Source organism: Amblyomma mixtum, chromosome 8 (assembly GCF_055824585.1).
Source record: "Amblyomma mixtum isolate Tamu chromosome 8, ASM5582458v1, whole genome shotgun sequence".
In the NCBI taxonomy this organism is placed as follows: Eukaryota; Metazoa; Arthropoda; class Arachnida; order Ixodida; family Ixodidae; genus Amblyomma; species Amblyomma mixtum.
The window spans coordinates 74216066-74241513 of record NC_143019.1 but is presented as its reverse complement, the minus strand read 5'-3'; the positions used below and the strand labels follow the sequence as shown (position 1 = coordinate 74241513).

Genomic DNA, 25448 nt, shown 5'->3' with positions numbered 1-25448 from the left:
TTGTCGTGTGCCGGTAGGCGGGTTGTTTCAGAGATGAAAGCGCAGGGCGGCACGAAAGGGCGCTGCGTATGCATGAAATGCTATGAGCGTAGAGTGGACAGCTCATTAGAGCGTCGAGTGGGCAGCTCAACAATCAAAACGTACAGTCTTTTCCAAAAGTAACCGGGCAACTATGGTTTGTTTCTTAGCCTTGTAGCGATGCACCTATGGCAGCCCTTAATCTCTGAATCTGTGCAAAGTAAGTTCAACCCTTGTCCTCACGTTTTGACACCTTCAGGTATTTAGGGATGCCTAAAGACTCCGTTGTACGTTTGAGGAGGAAAAATCTGTTGCTCGGTTACTTTTGGCACAGGGGTACACGCCCTCTCTGGTATCCCGCAAGCAGAAGCGATGATGTGAAAAGAAGCAAACAATTTTTTGCTGTATCTTCTTGCCCTGATTGACCTGCTTTTTGTTATTGCAGCCATGTATCATCCCCAGGACCGTCTTGTTTATGACTGATTCGTAGCATCCAAACTGTAAATTTACGGTCACATTCTTCTTTTAAAATTGTGTGTTGTTTCTCTCCGCCCCAGTGGTCTGGACAGTTCCAACGCCCTGCAGTGCATCCTGACGCTCAAACAGTTCGCCCTCAAGGGTCACACCGTGGTCTGCAGCATACACCAGCCGAGCTCGAGGATCTTTCAACTTTTCGATAGGGTGGGCATCCAGTATTCCTTTCCATGTCTTAGAGTACACTCTTGGCAAACAATTTGCGGGTCACGGCGTTTTTTTTTATCGGTACAGTACCCGGCCTACGGCACCCTTGACAGTCAAAATGCCTTGAGAGGCTTTTCTTTCCCTTGCTTTTCTTTCCCTGCAGGAATTCAGAGCTTCAAGTTAACCTCAGGTGCCCGTGTGATCTGTACACTTTAACTAAGTCGTTACTTACCACTTTCGTGGGCATAAAGGCAGTCTGTTCTCACGCTTGTAAATTGCTTTATGATGTACAGTGTGTGCCATAATTAAAAGAAAGAATAAAAGTGGTTAAACCAGATTTTAACGCTGAGAAAAGTAGGTTTCACCGCGGAACAGGAGCGCCGGTTTAGGCTCTTCCCGTTGAGCTCTATGGATCTTTTTGTTTTTACTCGCCGCTGAAAGCAATATTTTTCTCGAGTTAAGAGCCGATTTAGGCGTTTCTCCTCCTGCCCCTAAGTGTGACACATGTTGTACAAAGTGTGTTCATTAAGATTTGCATGCAGAGGTGCAGCGTTTCTGTTAGGTGGTCAGACATCGAGGTATTGTATGCAAACTAATTGTTTGCAATATCATTTTTCTTGTTAGCAAATAATTTTCCTCTATACTGGCCACCGGTGAGAATTTCCTTCTGTCACCAGTGCAGTGATCTTTGCATGCCATCGGAGAAAACTGCCGGAGGCTGTTGGCGATACGAAAACTGCATTGCAGTACTGATATAATCGTTAGACATGAAGCGCGTAACTTTCGCTTTTTGCTCTGTCTTTCGAGACCACCGGCAGTTCAAAAACGACAGCTCCGCCCCGGGACTTAGGTGAGGAAAATGGCCTCCCTCATTTTCCTACGATGACATGCGCAACTACACTGAAGAATTTTGTGTTCTTCGGAAGAAAGACATGAACGACTTTCTGAGAAATTTTTTTGTGAAGATAAATGGAATCTGCAAAAATTGCCAACTCGAAACAAAAAGAGATTCGCTGTACAAGCGTGATAATGAAAAGACGAAAGAAAACCTTGAGAAATGAACCTATAAATAGACGGATGCACGCAATGCAATCATTTTTTGGCAATATAATAGCATTAGCAGTGGTTGATGATTACCGCAAATGAAGTTACTTCCCTCCATCCAACCCAGGAGAAAAATACGACAGAGCAGCTCCCAAAATGCGACACAAAATTTCTGTCGTCCTGTCGTTACGAAAGCGTTTTTGTGTAGTATTGCAAAAGTGTCCTTTATCACGACAACGAACTGCAAAGTATTGCAAAAAATCTTGTTTCTGAAAAATTTATGTGCTCAAGTCCCAAAATACTACAGGAAAACTTGTGACAAGAGAAAATTTTCTGTTTTTGTTTTTCGATAAGGAATGGGCGATTATATGTCCGACGATGAATTTTGGCCCCACGGGGCTTCTAAAGCTGTGGAATTAATAATGTAGGGTAGGAAATAAAACGACATAGAAATTTCTATGACTGAAACCGAATAGAAACGGAGCGTGTGGATAACCCGGCAATATGCATTAATATGACATCCTGCTGTTACTTGCCACATTCCTGCAGGGGGATTTCTTGTTGTTTATTTGACCACGGACCTATTTACATACTTCACCGTCGAGAATCGCGATAAGTGAGTCAGTGTGTGATGACAGTAATCTTGAAATGCTCTCATGACCACGAGAGTACTCCCGTCGCCAGTCGAGGCTCTAAGAGCCGTGTTCCGCAAAGGAGCGATTGGTGAAGCAGCATACGTTCCTGTAGGAACGGAAGCGTGCTGCGTAGAGTCAAAAGCATTGTTCACGGCTTCCTGCATCAATGCACTAGAAAAAATTGCACAATAAAATACATTTTATTGTCGACCATAGGAAATTCTTATTTCAAGTTTAGCTCCTTTCCGCGAAGCTGCAAAGACTGGAACTATCTTTCAGACTGCTGTTTTGTCTGCAACACTAACTGAATACATGCAGCAGTTAGATAAGTTTATGTATGCACTAACTCTGAGACATACAGCTATTTTTTAAGCGAGCTGCTGCCCTGTTTTTTGAAGTTTTGCATTTTTTTTGCGTCCTGTGTGCGTCTATAGGCGATTTTGTATTAGCGATTGTATACCAGTGTTTTTCAAGTCGTGTCTGTTTTTTTTTTTGTGCTACCAATTTTACTGTGTTCTTTGTTTATTTTCCACTACTGCTAAAGCCTATTTTGGGCTGACAGAACTAATAAATGCTAATAAACGTAAAACAATGAAATCCGATCCACGCAAGGATTTTCGTCACGTAAGCGTGTATACACCAAGCGTCTACCATGCATATACGTCAATTTTATGAAACACATAACATATCGCCTTTTCGAACACCTGGTGAAGTAGCGGCGCACTCGAAAGCCAAACTCCAAGGTACACGTGCAATATTGAACAAATCATAATGTCTCTACTGTTGTTGTATTTTGCGGCGGGATTTCTTGGCGAGGTGTATTGGAACACACTACGCGCCTAGTTTAGCCAGTTCCCTCACAAATGTTTCTCCTTCTGTGTTTCCATTCGCCCACAGCTCTACATCTTGGCAGACGGCTATTGTATATACCACGGCGCTGTTCGAGATCTGCTCACCACCTTCACAGCCAACGGCCTGCACTGTCCTGCATATTACAACCCCGCAGACTTTGGTACGGTAGTGTTTTTATGTACTTAACGCCTTATTTTCTTTTCCTACGTCAGTCACTCTTTGCTCTTGAACGAAGTCAATCGAACGCTTGTACTTACTTTTGGAATACGAATGTTGAGACATGACCGCACTACACCGCGGTGGCTCAGTGGTTATGGCACTCGGCTGCTGACCCGAAAGACGCGGGTTCGATCCTGGCCGTGGCGTAGAATTTCGATCAAGGCGAAATTCTAGAGGCTCGTGTACTGTGAGAAGTCAGTGCACGTTAAAGAACCCCAGGGGGTCGAAATTTCCGAAGCCCTCCACTACGGCGTCCCTCATAGCCTCAGTCGCTTTGGGACGTTAAACCTCAATAAACCAACAAACCAACCAAAATTCATTTGATACTTCTACATGTTACATATCTTATAAGCACCATGAATGGATGGAGGGAAGATAGGAGCGTCCCTTTTGAAACAGGGTGGTGGCAGCTGCCACCATGCTCGGCTTTTTTTTTTTTAAGTCATGTAAATTAATAAAATTCGCCATTTTCTTTCAATAAATTTTCCTACTCTTCTAACCGTATGTCAACTCTGTGCTTTTGAGTCACCTTGATAGAACGGAAATGCCGCCGCGGCTCAACAACTTAGACCATATATTTTTGTCATTGTCATTCAGTGATTGAAGTGGCTTCGGGTGACTATGGTGACGTAAAGGGTGATCTGGTGCGCTACGCCGAGCGTCACAGTGACCCTGTGCCCTGCAGTGCTGCTCCAAAATCTCTTGCGAATGGAGGGGATGATCTCAATGAACCGGTGACTGCGATAGCACCTCTGCTGAAGCAGGTATGTGATTTTTTTTGTATAGCAACCTATGTGTTTTCAGTGGATGCTTCAAAGCCTAGGAAGCCTTCGAGACAGATTTAGCCACGGGATTAGGTTTTCAAGCACTGAGTGCGAAGTACATTTTTGAGTTTATATGGCAGAAAGCAATTTAAGCGCACTTAACGAGCACTAGGAATTTATACTTTTTTTTTTATGGCGGCCTTTCACGGCAGGAAACGGAAGGGTCGGGACTATATAGCTCTCGGACACTTAGACTGACTCAGTAATACGTAATAATGTTAAAGCATTAGATGCCTCATTGGAACGAAAGTCCAGCGTCGCACAAAAAGTGGTACATAATTCGCGATTGGCCGAAATGGTGTGACGTTATCAAAGGCGGAAAAATATGAAATGTTAACAAGTAACATTGTAAGTTCTTACAATTGCACCAACTCCAAAGTATTAAAATATAATTACAATAGAATTAAAGCAGTGTCGTAAGACAATATAAATAGAATATGAATAGAATTAGAATTCAGCTGGGTTAGAATCGGAATAGAATTTTAATGACTTCGCATTATTCGTTGTTATGTTCCTAATGTGCCCCCGGTAATTTGTTTCTCATGGCCCTAACAAAATAAAATGTCTGGCAACAAAATATTTATTTCCTTCCCGTCGATTTCAAAGAACCCACCTAACAGATTTGAACACCTTCTGTCATGTACCCCGTTACACATAAACTGCATGATCATGTCTGGTGCATTATTGAGATCGGCAACTCGGCGGTGAAGTGACATATTTGGCTAAGAGCCGCATTGAAACTTGTTCGCCCGCTGCGTTCGAGCTGCGGGTGCGAAATTATGACACAGAATATATATTGCAGAAAATGTTTTTTTCCTACCAATGCACCGACGCCTGAATTTTCTTTTAACACAATTCTGCTTTTCATTGCAGGACAACCACCGTCTAGTCACCACAGCTCCATGCTGTGTACAGATGAATGTTCTTCTCAAGCGTTGCTGCCTTTCCCTTATACGGAATCCGGTGAGCATCGACACCTCATGAAACATTCACATTTTTATCTAAGGGACATTACATACCTGTTTTCATGCTAAATCTACTTAGAATTCTTTATATGTCATTGTTTAGAAGCATGCTTTTAGCAGCACATGTATGATGACAGCAGCGCCTATATAGCATTAGATCTCCACCCTTGAGGGAATGCCTCTACTATATACAAAGTCACCCTTACCCTCTACGTAGATGCAGAACATCATTACCTAAAGATATCGCATCTGTCTTCCGGAAAGCGAAGATTATAGTAAGGTGGGCCGATAGGTGAACCCTCTTCAATATATGCCACCTAACCTTCCGTGATTTATTAGGATTGTAATGAAAAGCGTGCGGGAAACTACGGTTAAATATCACTATTCACGTAACTCCTTCGCACTGAAGACAGGCGTGAATGTTTCGGGCTTTCCATCAAATAACGTGGTATAGAGAACAGAAGAATATTATAGCAGGATACTTCGAAGAGAGACCAATTTCAAATTGCCTTCAAGATTTAAATTTGATGCAACTATTATGCAGCCTGTGCTCAATTGGCCAAACCAGTGGCGACACTATTTCGAAATAAGAAAATAAATGGCACTACGAAGCCATTGTTTCTCTGCAGTTTAACTACTTGCGTGAGACGAACATAGTGCTGACCGAAGTGGGCGACGTGCACAAAGATGTCAACGTCAGAAATATGGGGATTCTCGCTATCTATCAAGTTAAGTTTCTATGCGACGGCACAAAGTGACTACTGATTCTCGACACTTCAAGCTCCATTGAGCTGCTTACCTTCGATAGCATGCGCTCTAAACCATGGCGATCCGTCTGCGAAATCTACGCTTGTGTTTCTCTGCCATCACTTCTTCCCTGTGTCCTGTGCGCTGTACGCCCTGCCAAAATATTACATGTGGTGCAGCAAGTTCACAAGAAGAGTATTACTAATCTGTAAAATTCCTTCGTGTCATGTGTTCCATCGCATGCTTGGCTTTTGGTTATTTGTATTATAGGCGCGGCCATTTCTCACGAACTCAGCTCAATGCAGCTGCATCTTCTGAATCCGATATTAAAGAAACCCTGAGAAAAAATGCTTCGTGTTATTCCTCTAAGTAAAAATTTATTATGGGGCTCTTCAGGGATTTTGAACATTTATCCGGCAGCAAAACACGTAGGTAGGGCTGAAAAAAACTGAATTTGAAACTTTTCGCGCCACTTCATTCAAACTCGTCGTTTCTAAACCAGAACTTGCTTGCCAGTGATTTTTCTTCTTTTTTTTTTCTTGAATTGAACGGCAGTGCATCATAGGCTCTAGGATATCATCCCCCGAATTCGGTGTTTACTTGCAAAATGCAAAAACAGTCGGTGATGACTGCGTCTGTATTCTGTTTCTTCGCCTCTTCTAGCGTGTAAAAGCTTTGTCTTCAGTTTGAGTAGTCTGTAGTCGTTAGAAGGCCGTAGTTCATGGATATAAGTCAACTTCAATTTGTCCTCACGGCCCTCTAAACTGCAAATAACGCCGGGCTTCAACATCAAAATGCCCAACATCTGTCGGGAATTTAGAATTATAACGGCTGCCACGTTCTAATTCTCAGCAAACGGCCGCCAGTTAGACCCAGGTACGGCGTCCGGATATCAGAGAAAACAAATTAAGGAAACGCGGTTTTCCAGAGCTTCGATATCAGGTAACAGAGAAACATGGGTAGTCGGAGTCAATATACAGATCCGCATGGCAGTTTGCATCAAATCTGGTTCTTAGACTTGATCTAGGATCATTTTTACATTTTTAAATAAGCACTTGTTTTTTAATTTATTTCCACCGATGTTCTACTTGTGCTTTTGAAGCGCCTTCACGGCCATGTCATTGACCAAGTATAATTTGTTGGGCATGTTAGCCAACATTATTACCGAACATTCTACAACATTCAGAAAGAAGCAGACAAAACGAGCCCTTAGTCTGAAGGTATTGGCATATCCTACGCTTGCTTCACATCTGTCGTTGGGAACTTATGCGATATTGGAATGTTCGCTTGTGTTTTTCATTTTCATTAAAGTTGCCAGTTCTCGAGGCCAGTCTGTGAGCATGCATGTTCTCATAATACACTATGCTCAATGCCTTAATAAGACGCTATGTTCACTGCGTTTACAGCTGGTATTCCACCTTCGGCTGGTTACGCACTTGCTGGTCGGTGTGTGCATGGGTCTGCTCTACTACGACATCGGCCAGAAGGCGGACGGCTTCTTCAACAACGCCACACTCATATTCTTCTCCGCCATCTTTCTCACCTTCACCGGCATGATGCCCGTCGTCCTCAACTGTGAGTATCCCGGCAGAGAATATGTGCCCGCACGTTCAAACACGTTGTAAAAAAGGGAGTGAAAAAAAATGCAAGCATTCTCTCTCACGGCGCTAAAGTGTGAGAGAGCTCTACAGCGTGAGGTTTTATTGCGTACGGATGTGTGCCCAACACAACTTTTTGAAGATAATGTTTACAAAACAGGGATTCAGAACTACGCTCACTTCGTCAGTAAGTGCTGAAACTTGTTTACAGAGACTATTTTTGTCCTTCTGAGCAGCTGATTTTTAATAACGCCGCAGAGGCGCTGTCTTTTGATGTAGGTCTTTTCTTTCATGGCGACAGCCGCCATACTGCTACAGGTTATAGTCACAAGAGCGCAGCACAATGTTATTGCTGGACTATAGAGTGCTCTGTTTGCTCCCAATCTGTTGAAACTGTTTATTGTCACAAGAAAAAATTTGCATATAAGAATATAGAACATCTGGGTGACAACAAAATTGTCAAAAATGGCTGCTTGTCAAAAAGGATAGCCTAACCACTCCCAGTATGTTAGCAAAAGTGTAAATAGGGGCCAGTGAAGATTCTACATTTTCTCTAGCTCTGGTTTTGGTCAATTTACAGATCCCCTGGAAGCCGCCGTGTTCACGCGGGAGCGGAACAACTCTTGGTACACTCTGAAAGCGTACTACCTCTCCAAGAGCATCGTCGAACTTCCATTTCAGGTATGATCTTCTCCTGTAATGCAGCATTGGTGAATACATACCGACAGTCCCAGCGCGACGCACATATAATTCGAAACTCCAAAAGGTATTAAGATTGGAAAACGTGTGGTTGCGCTGTGAAACGGGTCACGAAAAACAATAGATGGCCGCGTGATGAAGTTCCGATGGTAAGTTGTCTGTTTGTAGTGACAGGAACGACGCTTCAAAATCCTTGCCACAAATCACGTAGAGATGTTCTAGTTCACGAGAAGTGCTGGCACCTTTGTTATGCAAGAGCTGTTGCGACGATATTTTTTAACCACTGCTTTTAGAGCGCTGTAGGAGCAGTGCCATAGCCTTACAGAGCAACAAGCTTCTAACTTGCAAATGTGCTACAGCTAACGCCTCAGGGTGGCAAATTTCTTTCTTCGCTACTAACGCCCTAAATTATTTATACCCTCGGTGCATCGGGACATGATGCATCGATGTTCTTTTCTGTGAAATATTTTCCCAAAAAACTTTCTTGAAAATAGGACGGGAAGTCCTGACGTATATGCATTTTCAACATTGCACAGTTAGATTCCTTAAAAACTGCGAAAGAATAAGACAAAATCTAAGACAGCTTACGAGTGGTGACATTCGTCGCCGTACTAATATGCGTTTGTAAAATCTATTCACTCCTTAAAATTTACGTGCTGTCAATCAATCAAGTCATCAGTGAGACAGGCTGTGATTTCATTGATTATTGGTTCAATTGAAGCAAACAATAAAATCCTTGACAGATTCACTGAATATTTGAATTGAAAGATATATAAGGATAATATTCATTGGGAGTCCCCAAAGTTGATCGTTGCTAATTCACCACTTTAACAGGTACTACTATTGCGCCTTCACTGTTGAGCGAGCATGGTGCTTCCAGTGAGCAGGGTAGAAACTCGCTTCTCGTTATTTTATGCAGGTGGCCTACCCATCCATATTTGTGGCCATCGTCTACTGGATGACGTCACAGCCGCCAGAGATGAGCCGCTTCTTCATGTTCTCTCTCCTCTCCATCCTGCTGACGCTAGTCGCCCACTCCTTGGGGATGCTCATTGGGGCCTTCGCAAGCGTCGAGGTAAGAAGTCGAGGCGATAAACAAAAAAATACCGGACTAATGAGGGCAGCAGTGAGGCTATCAAAGACCAAGTTGAGTCTAAAATCACTAAATGAATGAACAAGGGAGGCGGCGAAAAATTGGGCATTATCAGGAAAAAGAGGGCAGCAATAAAACTACCAGAGAATGCGATGTGTGTCTCAAACTGAATAAAAAATAAACACGTCGGAACACTTAATTGTTACTTAATCTAACTACTTAACATCTTCAGGATTGCATCAGCCAAGCTACCCGTGTATTTCAAGGAGAAGTAAACGTAGGCACTTGGCTGAATAAGGTTTCCGCCGCAGCGCAGGATAGGGTTAAAGGCACCTGCGGGAGAGGTGCTTTTCTTACAGCGATGAACCATGATTTCCTTTTAGAAAGCAGGTAGTTATTTCAGGGCTTTTACTAAGAGTATCGTAAAACGCTCCTTCAAAAGTCCAGGTTCGTGCAGCCATCCTTGAAATTCACAGCTATTTTTTTTCGGTATGTACTTTACTAAGCTTCCGTCAGGATCTGAAAACTTTAGGCCTATGTGCACAATGCACTCACTGCGCCTTATTAGTTCCGATCTGCCAGTGGTCAGGCTCCGCCAGAAGGCGTGTTTCGCACAACCACACTACGCATTTAGCAACAGAGCCCGGCAACACACGTTTCAGTCTCTTGCCGTTTTTATTTGTCGTAGCCGCGCACTCGGTTTGATAACGTCCGTGCATTATCTCGTAGTCTGAAGAGTGTTGCTCAGAGTTCGTTCTGATATGACGCTGAATACCTAAGTGGCGTCCGGACGCTGCAGTGTCGGTACCTTCATCGGCGAGTAGCGAAAACGACTCTAACGATCGTTGTTCAAAGGGACGAGTCAAGGGATTTTATATACGCAAGGAAGAAGTCTTTTTTGAGATTTCTCTTCCAGTTCTTTTATTTTGCCCCTTTGTTCATAGGTCAGCCCCTGCCTTGAGTTAAGAAAGGGCCAACGACTTTTGTTGCTAGCTGTCAGGCCTAACATCACAGGCGGAACAAGCCAACGGTCGACGGGAAAGGGAAGACAGTAAGAAACAATTCGTTACAAAATCCCTACATCTTGTGGTTGGCGCATGATGGCCTTAGCTGCGCTTGTGCCATTAAACCCAACACAAACACAAAAACAAAATCCGGCCTTTGTCCTTTGTGGTAGCATTCCAATGCAATTCTTGTAGTTTTTTGTCATCCCTAAAACGCATTGTCAGATTTTCCTTCAACCTACCTTCACTTAGTAGGCCTACATCTTATCGTGACTTGGTGGGCTGAATAAAGGCGTCTCATATCATGGTTTCAAGTAGGTGCTGTAGGTGTGAATGCATCGTCGCGTGCCATTTTGTTTTTCTCTCTATTTGAAAGTGTGCCTGTAAACATGGAGGGCTGGACTTATTGTCAGCGTCACATAGATAAGGAGGCATTGAGATAGCATAAGAGAAGCCCCGTGCTGCTTGTTCCTTGCCTCTGTCGGCATTTTATGATATTTGAACTTGCCGGTATTATGACCTGCTTGGAGTTTTGCGACAGAAGTCAGTCTGCAACTAAAGTTTTCTGTGCACCTAAATTAGTGATGTGCCGCTACCACACCCAATAATAAGCTCCTTTGTGGTCATATGTAATAATAGAGTGCCAGCCTGTGTGTGCAGACGAACGGAGTTTGACCATTTCGCGTTCAACACTTAGAATGAAAAACTAATTACACAAACCACTTTTTCGGCACACCTTACTCACGAGGGAATCAGACAAGCAGGAACGCATTAATCCACCACTGCTTGCCAGATTCTTTCCTAGAAATTTTTATCGTAATACTCGTGTCAGTAAGCGTGCGCGCAGCACCATTTCAAATACAAATTTACCTGAGAGGGCGCCAGCGCTAAAGTTTTACCTTTCAATTCTTCGCCAAGGAGAAAAAGTGTGAGAGCACATTATTTTTCTATTCAATATGAGGAGATGTTTTAGCGTCCTTGTTCGGTCTTCAAGCGATATTGTTCGACAGATTCTAGGCGAAGCAACGACCAATGAATTGATTTTAAGTGTCGAATCCCCTCACGTATACATTGATGACGTGTGAAAGAAAAAGAAGAAAAAAAGGATGAAAAATGTCAAGTGTGCATTCCCGGTCACTAATGTAAACCTGCATGCAGTGTACATATATATTAAATTACGTTGGACGGGCAAGTTTCGACATAGTAATTTTTGCATGACATATATTTGGTTTAGTACATATATTTCCACAAACTTTCAAAGAACCACGCACAGCTGTGGTGCAGTGGAAGTTCCGTTCGGCTGCTGATCCGGAGGTCTTGGGTTTGATCCCGGGTATGGCAGCTCTATTTTGATGGAAGCGAAATACAAAAATGCTCGTGTGCTGTGTGACGCAAACCCATGTTAAATATCACCAGTTGGTCTAAATTAATCCGGAGCCCTCCGCTACGGCGTGCCTACTAGCCGGAGTCGCTTCGGTAGTTGAAAACTCCACAGTCTGACCCAATTTCACGGAACCTGCACCGGTATGGGACAACCATGAACGCTTAGATTTAATAACTTCCACCCTATAAATTCAGTAAATAAAAAGCGAGCTTCACGTACCCCCTATGCGAAAAGTAACCGAACAACAGGTTTGTGATTCTCAACCATATAACGAAGCCTTTACGGCCCCCTTAAAGGCCGAAAGGTGTCAGAACGTGAGGACAAGGGTTGGCCTTACTTTACACAGATTCAGAGCTTAAGGGCTGCCATAAGTGCTTCACTAAGCGGCTAAGAAACAAACCACGGTTGCCCGATTACTTTTGGCTAAGACTGTACCTACTTCACTTCGCAGGTTGCCGTGTTCCTGGCACCGGCAGTCGCCATACCCATGCTCCTCTTCAGCGGGTTCGTCGTGACGCTGAGAGCGATGCCCCACTACCTTCACTGGATCTCCTACGTGTCGTTCGTGCGGTACGCCTACGAGGGATGCATGCTCGTCATCTACGGCTACGACAGGCCCGAGATGGAATGCGCCGAGCCGGACGAGTGGTCCGTCCCCTGCCTCTTCACGCAGCCGTCGGAATTCATCCGGTTCATGGGTCTCAACGAAGTCAGCGTCGAAGTGTGCGCCACCGCGCTCGTTGCCTTCGTGCTTGTCCTGAATGTGGCCACTTACGTGGCGCTAAGGTTGAGAGTCAAGCGGACATTTTGAAGAATGCTTCTATAAACTCCCAACACGATACCTATGGGCTTTACTGTGCACTGATTTGGTCATTATCCTCAGTGAGCGGACTCGTTGTGAGCGATTTGAAAGTGCGCATGCAAAGAAACACCAGTGAGAAAGTGAAAGAGTGGGCGAGTGAACGAACATTTTTTTTTTCTACTGCGTGAAGAAAAGGACTAACAGACCTCGCTTACTGCTTTGGCGCCATGAATGGCACAAAGTTGTGGTCGCCGGTTCGACCGCCGGTCAAGATGACGGTGTTTTAATAAAGGCGGTATGCAGCGCATTGTGTATATATCTGCTGGTACAGCATAAATGCATTAAAGGACCATTTGTTTGTACCGTTGCCCTAAAGTTTTCAATTTGATGAAGCAATGAACAACTTGGCTGTAAACATGGAAGGCACAAGTGAACATGTAGGAGCCTCGTAAAATACTTGTTATGCTTGTGGGATGCTTTGGCGTATTAGGAGCACCTCCGAGCTTCTAAGATATCAAAGCTTATAATATGCCAAAAAGCAAACATCTGTTATAAGGGCGGTTTATGGACTATTCTTTTTTAATATAACACCTAAATATTTTTCATGTACAACCTCACTATTAGTATAACTTTCAAAACGAGCGTTTTTTCCAGGTTTGATTACTTATCCCGTAAAACACACCACTTAAATGCACCGAAAGGCAAATTTTGTTCAACACTCCCTGCGACAAGGGATGAGGTTCGGCCTTGTTGGCACCAAATTATACCATGTCCATGTAGCAATGTGAAAAGGTACATACATTCTGCTAGAGGCCTCCAGACTGAAGTTTCTTTGCTCAATATTTTGAGCATAAAATCTCGAAAAACTGTCTGCACATTGAACTCTCAGAGGATATGGAAAGCGTTCACTTAAAAGAACATAAATGCTATCTCCGTAAATTTTAGGAGAATTGAATGACGCATATTGAGAGAAGATATTTGTATTTAGTAGATTTGGACGGCTTATTTTAAACGCACTTGTGTTAATTAAACGATTAGTCATACTTAACAAAGTGATGGATCGGGCTAGTGGGTATGCGTTATGTTCCATAGCGCAGCGTAGTCACTCTTTCATAATCATACTTTCCGGCACCGCCATCTGGAGCCTTTCTTTCGCTTGTGACCGCCCCATCCCGCCTGCTCCTTAGATAGTGGCAGCGTCTTGCTCTCTTCATTTCTTTGGTAACAAGCCTAGAAACATCTAGAGAAGCGCATCTAGTTAGCGGAGCTACCACCACGTGCTACATGGAATTGAACATCACTAATATCCGCTAAAATGCACTGTCCCCCCCCCCTCCCCCCAAATGACTTCCTACAGCCATCAGAACTAGCTGGCGCAAACTCTGAAGGCAGCAGTATATAAGTCGTATTCCGCAGCGCGTAGTTAGAGGACGGCATGTGTTACAACACCACTCGTGCACTACCTCAACACACTGTTTAGTATTCTCTCAACTAAAAATGAAACTATACTCATTGAGTTACGGAGTGCTCGCTAGTAACGGCTGACAGAGGGCTCGCTGATAACGTCCAGGATAGAGTCACTGGAAGCTTTGCCAGTGAATCTAGTTCGGGAAAGGGAAGCATGCAAGCGGCAGTGACGGAGGCAAGAAAGGCAGGAGTTGGCGCGAGACGAGACACAAAGGCAAAGGCAGCATCATTGCGAATGATGCGGATACTTCCAAATTTTTCAGGGGCTTCAGCACCGTGCATTAGGCACATTATCGTCAAGTGTGTGTATGATTTCAGCGAAATGATGCGTCATTCAAGGAAGAGGGATAGTGGCGGTGATTGTGATGAATTTCCATGATCCTCCCCTCCACAGGTGGTGGTAATAGACACCGACTGAGGAACCAAGCACTTGCATCACTTTACTGTCGTAGGCAGTCTTGGAATGCATTTCGCAGACAGGTGGCATTCTACAACTCCGTCAAGTAGTATAATTAAGAATTCTATTTCTATTTTCCGAATTACGTTTTCCTCTCAATGTATGATCCCAGTGGTGCCTTCTAATATTTGCTGCAGGAGTAAAGGTATATCGGTTTGTTTTATGCAAACTCACTGCGCTTCTTCCTATCGCTTCCACAGAAGATAACGTACCGAATAGGAAAAAAGGAGGTCCAAAGCGCTGGATATTTAAAATAGGAAAATGAATCATTCGAAACCAATGCAGCACATACACAGATTTCCAGCTAACCAAAGGGAAGTTTTAAGAACTCTCCTGTGTAACATGAATTAAGAAGCTAAGAGCATATAATTGGCTGCAACTTAGAGCACATACACGTGTATGCTAAAGGATTTCGATTGAGTAAAGCATTATTACGTAGTCCACAAGCATTAAATTTAGAGAAAAAGCTTCAAGCAGGTAGTGATAAAATATTTAAAAAACCCTTCACCCCACAGCTCCTTTCGGCTTATTAAATTTCAGTTATTTTGATGCCCTTCTCAGAATTGGGAGCCTCAAACTAACCGAGAAAGCACACGTGACTACTAGCTCTCACACCGCGATGCATGTGCCTTCAAGCAACCAGTGCATGGCATGAATGATTCCTCTCCCGAAAATGTGTCTCGCCCTGCAAAAATACCAAAATACCAGGGCACCAACATACCGTGGCGATGAGATTCGCGACACCCAAATTTAGCACTATCATCATATTATGGAACCGCGTGATTTCTGAAGTTGGGTTACTCGGCAAATCGCCATGGACTATGTGCTAGTAATATCAGATTGGCTAACCTTTCGTGACTCGACTGACGTTTATTCGGCAGCTAAAGACGCATTCATCGCTGAGAAATCAGCAGTGTCAGCTTTTCTTTGTTTTTTTTCTTCGCCACTTAGAAGATTCCAATTTGTGACGTTGTTGGTGATGTCGACAGTTTTTGATCTGCGGCATTCAATCTGTCGCTTTCATTTTTTGTTTTCGTCTTCCTTGCGCTGATAAGTGTGCAATTACCAGCGGTGATGGAAAAGTTGCCTTACTATCAGGGCCATAGTCCTTCGTTTTGTGTGCAACAAATATATTACTCCACTTCACCGCAGTATACAAGCGGAAACGTCAGGTGGCGGTAATAAGTGTCTGTTTCTTTTTCGTATGTTCTTTTTAGAGCTTGAAATCCATACATCAAAGCCATCTACACTTAGCTTCCAGTGTTCTTTATTACCATTTTCGTTTCATGCTGACTGCTCGCTCTGTTACTCTGATCCTCCGTGAAACAAACATCAGCCTTTGAGCTCAGCCTGCAGGAAGTTTGTTACAAGACAAGTCGTACAAGCTAGAACAGGACTCTTAAAACCGTGTGGGATCATCACGTTCCTGTTACGTAACGGGAGCTTTACATTCATCGTGTACTTGCATGTGAGAAGCTTAAAACTGCACGTGCAACAGTTTCCTCGGTAAGGCTTGGTAAAGAACTGGTTTTCCTTGGACCGCTTCCAACCGCGTCTGCTTGCCCAACACCAAATAATTAAAAACAGTTAGCCGTAATTACGTCCCATTCCGCATAACTTCGAGAGGCAGACGGAGCGTGCTAATCTAAAGACACTTTCTTTACGGCCTCATTTAGCTTACACGTGTGCAATCTAAGATTAAGAGGCTGATTGAGCACAGGAGCAAGGAAATAACTAGTATGATCCCTACTCAAATGCTAAGGATGTGTTGCGTAGCACGCACCTCTGCTTCGCGGAGAACAAGTTTGCCAACCAGGAAACTTTCTGTCCCAGAGGTTAAACATACGGCGACAGAGCATAGAAATGGCTCAGCAGTGTCTGGCGTGACGTATCAGGTTACACTTTTTCCAGCGTTTCTTCCCTGCTTTCTTGGCAAGTAGAAATGATCTAGGCTAGGTAGCCATTGAAGTAGTGATGTTAGTAAGTTCATCTCATGATTGTGTCAGCATTCCGTCCTTTTGTCTGACACCTAGATATAGGGGCACTTGCATGCATGACTGGTGACTATGACAACTTGTCGGAAGGATGGTCGAGCATTCCTTCGCATTTTCCTTTAAAGTCTGTAGCCTGTAATTCTTACGTGTGGTATGTAGAAAACCAGCGAAAAGGACGCATTCACAAGGAGGAGAAGTACACAGGACAACGCTGGATTCTAGCGCTGTATTCTAGCGCTGTATTCTAGCGCTGGATTCTAGCGCTGGATTCTACGTGTGGATTCTAGCGCTGTATTGCACATCTAGGTCTTCAGTGTAATACGTGAACTTCCTTCGCAAATAAATTGGCGCGGTATAGTACATGGGGTTTGACGTTCCAAAACTGCCCACGGGCTGCGCGGTGTCGAAGCGGGAAGGGTCCAGGTGAGTTTAGGCTACCTGAATTCCTTTTACATCGCACTTTTACATCCCACTAGGGCTTGTTGGGCTTGAAGGTCTGAAGGACAGAGAAAGTGAGCAGGGCAGCCTCCCAGTCCGCTCACGTAAGGTGGAGACGGGGTAGGAAAGAAGGATTTAAAGGGCAAGCCCACACCATGGAATAGGTGTACGCAAACACATCCCCACAGTTTGGGCACTGCCTTGAGAATGCCGGATTAAAATGCTTTAGTACTGTCAGGCACAGTACCGTGTTGGTGTATTAACGGATAAGCCAGCGCTCATCTGCCTTTTTGAATCCCTCACAGGGGATGTGGTAGTGGCCGTGAAAATTTGGGTATAGGAGGGAAATCTCCGGGAATGTAATAGCAGGTGTGAGTTCCTTGTCCTGAGCTGGGCAAAAGAACGGGCGCGTAAGAGCTCCGCTCTAAAAACGCATGTTTTTTTTTTTTTTTAAGCGCAGCTCTTAGGCACCCGTTTCTGCGTTCTGCATCGCAGTCGTCGCAGTCGTCGGCGTAGTCGGCATAGCTGGTTGTCCAAGTAGCAGAGCAAAACGCCACCTGGAAGGTGGCTGCCGCGGGAAGGTCCTGAAGGGTGGCCAGCAGTGTAACACGCCACCTGACAACGGTGGTAAATGGCATGCGAAGAGCTGAGCTCGAATTTCGCGTTACCGACTACCGTATTCACCTGTCAATTCTTCCACTGGCTGAAGATTGACGAAGCGTTTTCGGGCGAGTGTCTGTGTTAGTGTGAGAAGTTGGCCTGGTTGGTACGTATTAAGGGACAACGAGCGCAAAAAAGACGAAGATGGCAGAGAAGAATGCGACAACACAACACACGCGCGCACTCTCACCTGAACGTTTACTTGGGAAAAACAGCATTATAGACATAACAAAGACGAAGATACAAAGAAAACAAGAAACTAAAATTCACTGAAGCCACACCAGGGATCTCACGAAGAGTGTTTGTGCGTCCAGACGAGAGCTCCTATAACATGATCGAAAACAGGCTGATGGCACCTCAAGCATTTGACGCTTTTCACAAAAAAATACATGCGCCTGAAAAAAGTTTCAGAAGTGGTCGGTTGTGGTGGCCTTCCAATTTTTAATTAAGACGCAACTGGTGCGTAGCACGAGTCCGCCAGGATTATTCTGCTGCGAGAGCTTTATATGATGCGTTATAGGAGCATTTCGTTGAGCAGCCATGCGCCTGTTGGTCCTGCTTTTGATGGTACATACAAGGGGCGCTGTTGCCTAGTACGCCTTGGTCGCATTGGCATTGAATGGCGCTGCGGGTGGCGGCATCGCAGTGAGCTCAGTCTCTGTAGATGCAGAGGCCGAGAGCGAGGTGGTATTGCTCATTCGAGAGAGGTAGTGCCCTACCGTGCTACCACAGCGAAAATGGCAATGCGGAGAGGGAGAGAGAGATGCGAACCTAGCATCGTGAGCCAATGGGAAGGCATGGTTTACATTCAGTTACTTAATAACTGCAAGAAGAAGACGGGAAAACTAGACGAGGCACAAAGAGGATTACAAAAGCACGCCTTTCTCCAGTACATAGTAAAGTTACATCGTATCTTTGAAAAGCATGAGACGAATTGTCTGGATGGACGACCGCTCGAAGGCCGACGATTTCGTGGAGGTGAAGCACTGCTAAGGGCAAGGATATGGATAGAGGGATGGTACATTGCGACGGGCTGGGAGTGCTGTGCTCTGGTTACAGGGCGGTGGTTAAAGATGTAGGTTGGTTTTCATCGAGTGGAGCGATATGCGCGGCAAAGCGTAAACATTCTCAATTTTTGTTCTCCCGATAACTGTCCATCTTTCGTTTCGTACAGTCATGATCGCTATGAAGCGTCGCCGAAAGCGCTGCTCAGTGCCTATTGACGCACAGTTTGTGCGCTGAGAGTGAAAAAACGGTAAATCATAAATTATTAAAAAAATTCTACTCAGATGACTAGTCTTTCACCCCAATGTATTTATAGGAAAGCAGCAAGGTGATGTAGATTTTCATTGCGGAGTAATTACTCATTATCTTGCTGCTGCATGCAGCCACGCAACTGCGACGAAACCTATTTAGCTTTCCAAGAAGCCTCATCGCACTTCTAACTTCGCCCGGTAGCAGCATGGCTGCGTTCATTTGGGTGCTAAGTTGTAATTACTCCTTAATTATTCTTCTAACACTGCGTTGCAGCCGAGCGAGCGAAACGGGACAGCTTTAGCCGAATTTCAAAGCTATTTTCTCACAAAGTGCGCTCCCATGATGAGTCCAACAGTCTTGCAACCTTTGATACGAAGCTTTGATGGGCTTTGCAAGGCCCTGACCCGCGTCATAGAAACCTTCTCTCCCAAGTCAGGGCATTCCGTGCACTTCGAACTAGCCGTTCTTGTTTGCATTGTATTGGAAACCCTGCAGCGTTCTTGGGAGCCGGACACCACTGGCAAGTGTGCTCCTCCCATTAGCACCAACCACGAAGAAGAGGTTTTGAAGAACTGTAGCTAAAAACCAAGTTATTAAATGGAGGGTATAAAGAAACTTGCTCCAAGGCTACTACAAAGGATTCTGAAGCACCTTACGCGCTTTCTCATTATTCTATGGAGTGACAACTCCGGAGCCCGCCATAAAACCAACGCGGCGAACACACGCGCTTACAGACACATCATGGATCTTCAGAAAAAACGAGCGTACCACCCAGAGCGCTTTGCGCGTCGGGCTGCGCAGTGAGTCCAGTCACCTTGTCTACGGGGACGCTGGCACTTTTCCCACATTGTAACCACTTGATGATCGGCTCAAGGCTTTCAACAACGAATTGCGCTTGCTTAATGAGGGGCTTGATACTTTCCTTTCAGACAAGGACGCGGCAGCAGACTATGTGTCACTCCTCAAGTACGAAGGCAACGCCGCATGTGACCTTCTCCCCACTGTCCAGCCTTTCTACCGGCGTTGCTATGGAGCTCTCTGCAGAAGTTACAGCCTCAGATATGTCGACGGTGGCACAATGAGGGCGAGCTGGTTTGTGGCTGCCAGTGGTGGACCTGCTCCCCTGTGACGATAACGTGTCTCACTGGCAGTCCATTTGGGACATGTACTGGCACGCCTTCTTAATATCAAGCTGACCAACCTCAGCCATTTTCATTACCTTATTAAAGACCCTGCTCAATGGCACGGTGGAAACAGTGATGGCATGTATTAAGTAAGTCACAGACATATTAATGTTGTCGGTCAGGAACAAGAAGGAAAACCCGAAAAGCATTGATGTCCCCAGATTGCGGCAGAATTTGAAGTGAGTTGCTGTATCATTTAGTAATGCTATAATCGCGTAAAAATCTTCTGGGACAGTGAACGCAGAAGATGTGTAAACATAGCAACATAGCAAGGAAGAAAGGCGTGAGTAACAACTATGAGCCTTAAACATTCAGAATTAAAGTTATTCAAACCGCGTCTGCGGCCGGGCGCACACTCGCATGAATGGGGTAGAAGTTTCGATAAATGCAAAACGTGCGCAGTTGCTGACTTTGTGGAAGAGCTGAAGGGTCTCTTTTTTTGTTTCTTCTGTGCCTATACGCTTTGACTTCCTCCATCGCCTCGTGTCAAAAGAGAGATAAAAAACTGTATTCGAATTTTTTTCTCCGATGCTGCTGTGTCGACCCTCAAGCGTTCCCCGACTCCTCTAAAGTAGTTCGAGGACCTTGATTTTCCTGTCTAAAAGCTCAAAGCAAGGTATCCTTACACATGTATATATAATGCGATACCCTTGGAAGCTTCATAGCAAAAAAACATGGTGTGACTAGCCATAGATAACACGGCGTGGTTAATGATAAAATTGTCTGATCGGTCGAGACCGTGCTGACGACAGAAGTTCACTTGACCTGGCCGAGCGCTGGTTGTTCGCAGGGGTGTGTGTCTTCATGCGGCCGCGTTACATGACCAAGTTTGCAGGTGCGCTGGTAGTTGGCATGTGAGCTGGTCACGTGGCATGGCCGAAAGCGGTGGAGGTCTCGGCGAAAGTTCGCAGCTAAGCTTGGGTATGTGCAGACGTGCCTTAACAGCTCCGCGGATCAGGTTAGAATGGAGCCAAAACCAAGGTCACGTCTGTCTACCGCGGTATAAAATCCCCGCAAGCGGAGAAGGCGACCAAGTAATTATGTTCCTGCAGATGGAGTACCAGCGGAAGCACAGGCTCAGCGTATGCGGCGAGTAGCGAAACTTCAGACTAAAGCATTTTACTTTCCACTGCTCCAGAACTGGAACGTATGAAATGCAATTATTTATTTCCTTTCGTAATACACACGTGGTCCAAATTTTTATTTTCAAATAGTATGTATTTATTCGGGAAAGCGTATAAAAATGATATATTCGCTATCGACTGATTTAAAACCTTAGAATTATTGCTGGTAAGCCGATATACTTCGGTCATTGGCATAGGCCAGATGTTCGTACAGCCCTTGCGGGGAAAAATAACAAAGTTTAAACCACAAAATCGGAACCAAAAGAATGAGAAAAAGTCGGTGGCTTCATGAGCAAAAAATAATACATTAAAGCCGGTTTCTCTTCCACTGACAGAGTTTTCCGCAAATGTTCCTTCCTTGGAACATTGCCGTTTAATTGGCGGTAGTAAGATTCAAAGCCGGCGTAAACGCTGTCCCATTCTGTCTATCAAATATGCGAGCACAGATTTTGGGGGAAGTTTTCGGGCAGCGCGTCTGTGGACAACGTCTTAAGAGCATGCTACATCTTAAAGCAGCGCGATACACAGGACGAGAGAAAGAAACAAGAGACGACACGAGCGCAATCTAACAATGCTCGTTGTTAGATTGCGCTCGTGTCGTCTCTTGTTTCTTTCTCTCGTCTTGTGTATCGCGCTGCTTTAAGATGAATCCGTTCCAACTTGCCCAGTTTTCTGTTCTCGTTAATAGCATGCTACGTATGCTGGACCCACCGCATCTTTTCGGGGTCTCGTCTCCTGGCTTCGTGCGACTTCTGAAAGACGTTTCAGAACGTTTGGGGCACCTCCCGACCACGCCTCCCAACCGATGACCGTAAAGATTGCGCTAAGCGAGCGGCGGAGTGCATGCAGGATGTCGCCGTGCATTCTACCCGAAGACGACCAAGGCAACGCGAGTACGTGCAGAGAATGGTCACGTGATCATGGAATGGAGCCAGCGGTGAATCATTGCGCGACCTGCGTTTCATAGCTACGCTGCAGAGCTAATGCTCAAGCAAGGCTTTCCTGCCAAGCATGGCTTCTGAAGCACCCTGTGACACAGCTCGCACGGTGAAAGAAAGCAGTGTTCAAGCATAATGCTTTTTCTTTAATTGGGGAAGGCATTGCAGGAAACTGTTAGGTTGCCTTCAACAGCAACTGAAAAATAAATTCACTCAGCAAAGTTCATCATGTCCTGCATACTGGGACAAAAAATTTGAAAACTGAAAAATTAGAAGACACTGTTATCGAAATATTGGAGGTAATGATCTACTCTTCTTATAGGGTCGCAAAATCTCTCTTTTACAAAATTTCCTGCGATCGCATCGAACAGTCAAGACATACTGCAATTGACACCCAATGGGGAACGCTCTTGACATGAGCAAGAATGTTAATAGAAAAACATGTACAAGACAGCCGTCGGTAACTAGCGGATATATCAGTTGCTATAGTGAAATCTTCTACTATATGAAAAAATTACGTTCATCAAGGATTTCACGCTCAAAAAGACTTTTGTTTGGAATTTTTGGGCATGAAAAGCTGTAGGAGGCGACATTAGCCTTCCCTATATGAGAAACTCCAGTGTTCCAAAACGAAACATGAAAAAAGACGAGCTTCGTAATTATAAATGTCGCTACATTTTTGCGTGGATAATTTACTAAACATACATCAATAGACAATAGGAATCGATGCCTTTGAAACATTCATTCGTAGTGCAGCTTTTAAAAAGTTAAGGCTGTCGCACTCACTGCGCTTAATACAATCAGTGTGCTCTAAAGTTTTTTGCAGATTAAGAGCCTTTAGCATTTAGGAACCTTCAGTTAACAACACTCAACTGATCACAAGCCACAGGCAGCCGTTGCAGTAGGTGTCGCTGGTTGTGCCTATGCCAGTTACTGTTAACTCGTCACAGTTCTGCACATATGCACCCTGAGCGTGACAAGAAAATTCGAAAAAATTACCCCACCCCTCACTGGCGCTGCATATAGACGTCTCTAGTGTCACGAAAAGCCATTACTCGTTCACGCAGCGCTTTAATAGAATAAATCGCTGGACCAGACCTCAGTAGCATGTGTTTTGATCGCACGCAATCGTGCCAACCTGGCTTCTGACCAAAGGGAGGAGCTCGCGTTGGCCGCCGGCTCGATGAAAGAAGTCGGAAGGATTCGGCCAGCTGCTGCTGACCGGAGCGAAGTGAAATATGACGTAGCTGACTAACGAACTTCGAGAGGCCCCGCATTCGTAATTAGAGCATGTGAAAAAGGCACGACGAGAAGGCGCGGTGGCAGCGGAAGCGCAAGTCCAGGGTTTGTCGACATGATGTTGGGATTAGCGCTCGTGTTTGCCGTCGTTCTGTGGGACGTACGAGGTACGTGGCATTACCACATTCCTTATCAGTTTTGCTTCCTAGCGGAAATAGAAAGGTGAGAATGTAGCTTACCTACAGATAGTTAGGATAACGAAGTGGATGCCAGGCAATGGTTACGTTGTGGGGGATGGAGAAGAGTCAGTTGAGGAGAATACATCAAGAAGTAATTTGAAATGTGGTTGGCCGCGGCTGACAGAGCTAGTCGGAGAATAATAGTAAGCGCCTTCTATGCCTAGTTATGGTAGTGGGCATCAATAGCGTTAATTCCGGCCTTAGTAGAACATGTGTTAGGACACGACGCAACATGTTCGATTCCTTCAAGCCCTTCGATACGTTATCTATAAAGGCGATACGCTTCGAATACGTCAAATAGAACAAGTACCTCATCAAATAAACCACTCGACGTGATTTATACAAAGTATTCTTCTTTGGCAGTGCCATTCTCAGATATAAGACATGCAGCAAACTTGCTTCTTAGAGGTTCTGGTTGGTTAGGACTACGACGGATTATGTAGTTTCTGCAGCGCGCTGTTTGTAGTTGATGGTTTTAACTCCTGCATGTGCGGCATGTTCGGTATTGTTACAGCTCTCGTCGAAAAGTTGTCTCCTATGAGCAAAGTGATGCTCAAATGCAGGTTTAGAAAAGCTCATCTTCAATTCCTTAATAATTTCTTGCAAGAATCAGAATTTTCGGCCCGGGTGACAGTTTGTCTTAGCTAAATTGTACTAGATTCAAAATATGCTTCCTTCCAAGGAAATAGGAAGTTTCTGGCGAGAAAGACAAATATGGGCTATTTCTGGAAACACTGTTACTGACAGAGGCAGCCTGCGTGAAAATGCAAATGCCTGGCACATCAAAGCTGCCGCAATCTTTTTAAAAGTAGCCGCCACTGAAGCCTTATATTCATGGATAAATCACCATAATTTTCGTTCCTAATTCCTTGTACGCATGTGGGAAATGTCGCGCATCTTACGTAGAGAACAATGGTGCCGAAAAAGCAAAGGGAACGAGTGTTTCCGTACTTATTTCTTCACAAAGGCAGTCGGCATACGATGAATCAAGAATTTTGTGCGGGCTGGTTGGTGCATTGCTAACTGGCAGAAACCACAGCACGAAAGACTGTGGACAAGGGGAACGATTTCACTCAAGTTCGCTTTATAATCCATGAACAAAGAAGATCTTTATGAATATTCTTTTACCTTGGGCACAGTTAAACTTGCTGGTGTTGAAACACCCTATGCACCGCTCTAAAACATCATTTTCAGAGAAAGCGGAACTAAATGAATCGCTTTTCTTTGCTTGCTCCAAAAAGCGGACGACAAGGAGTGTCCCTCCCTAGAGTGTGCCAAACAAGGGCCGAACTGCGCAGCCGTCAAAGACCCCGACACCACTTGCGAACGCTGCTCATGTAACTCCACAGAAAGCAAGAAATCCGATCCAAATCCAGAGACAAAACCAGACGTCGCAAAAGACGCCCACAGCAAAGATGAAACCAGTAAGAGCACCGACGACGCCTCAAAGCCACCTCCGAAATCTGAGGGCAAGTCGGAGGCAAAGCCAACTTCGGAGTCCGACAGCAGTGGTGGTGATACCAGCCACGACGAAGGAGGAACAGAACATAGCAGTCCCTGTCCTGACTGCCCTGAGGGCTGCATGGTGACCATGTTCAAGGGGAAATGCACCGGATGCGTTTCCATTGAGGATTCAAGCACAGATTGCCGCTGAATGTACACTAGTAATCTGTTAATTTTGGACACCAGAGCAACGGTAACACAAGCCACGGCTTCCAGTTCCTGTGCATCTCAAACCACAAGGTAACTGATATCAAATAAATACAACTGATTTTTTTTTCTGACCCTCCTTTCTTTTTTGCTTTAGGTTTACTGGGGTTTAACGTACCAGAGTGACTCAGGCTATGAGAGGCGCCGTAGTGAAGGGCTCCGGAAATTTCGACCAC

General features: G+C 44.8%; 2 protein-coding genes across 4 annotated transcripts in view; both read left to right on the top strand.

Annotated features, from left to right (window-relative positions):
* Positions 1-12716, top strand: part of LOC149333015 (ATP-binding cassette subfamily G member 4-like) — an 89442-nt gene extending 76726 nt beyond the window's left edge. For all 3 annotated transcript variants that reach the window (XM_089558547.1, XM_089558548.1, XM_089558546.1), the window contains 8 exons: positions 576-699; positions 3276-3390; positions 4047-4213; positions 5147-5236; positions 7392-7560; positions 8164-8264; positions 9202-9357; positions 12215-12716. In XM_089558547.1, coding sequence (XP_089414673.1) covers positions 576-699; positions 3276-3390; positions 4047-4213; positions 5147-5236; positions 7392-7560; positions 8164-8264; positions 9202-9357; positions 12215-12574 — 1282 coding nt within the window. In that variant the 3' untranslated portion in view covers positions 12575-12716. The remainder of the gene's footprint in view (positions 1-575; positions 700-3275; positions 3391-4046; positions 4214-5146; positions 5237-7391; positions 7561-8163; positions 8265-9201; positions 9358-12214) is intronic.
* Positions 12717-23438: 10722 nt separating this feature from the next.
* Positions 23439-25216, top strand: LOC149333014 (uncharacterized). Its single transcript, XM_089555956.1, has 2 exons — positions 23439-23490; positions 24804-25216. Exons 1-2 carry the CDS (start codon positions 23439-23441, stop codon positions 25214-25216), a joined length of 465 nt encoding a protein of 154 aa, XP_089412082.1.
* The last annotated feature ends 232 nt before the right edge of the window (positions 25217-25448 follow it).

Bases quoted from the DNA above. Each gene is read 5' to 3' on its own strand.
- LOC149333014 (XM_089555956.1), top strand. From the start codon at position 23,439: ATGATGTTGGGATTAGCGCTCGTGTTTGCCGTCGTTCTGTGGGACGTA. The intron at 23,491-24,803 runs GTACGTGGCATT...TGCTCCAAAAAG, and splicing joins CGTTCTGTGGGACGTACGAG to CGGACGACAAGGAGTGTCCC.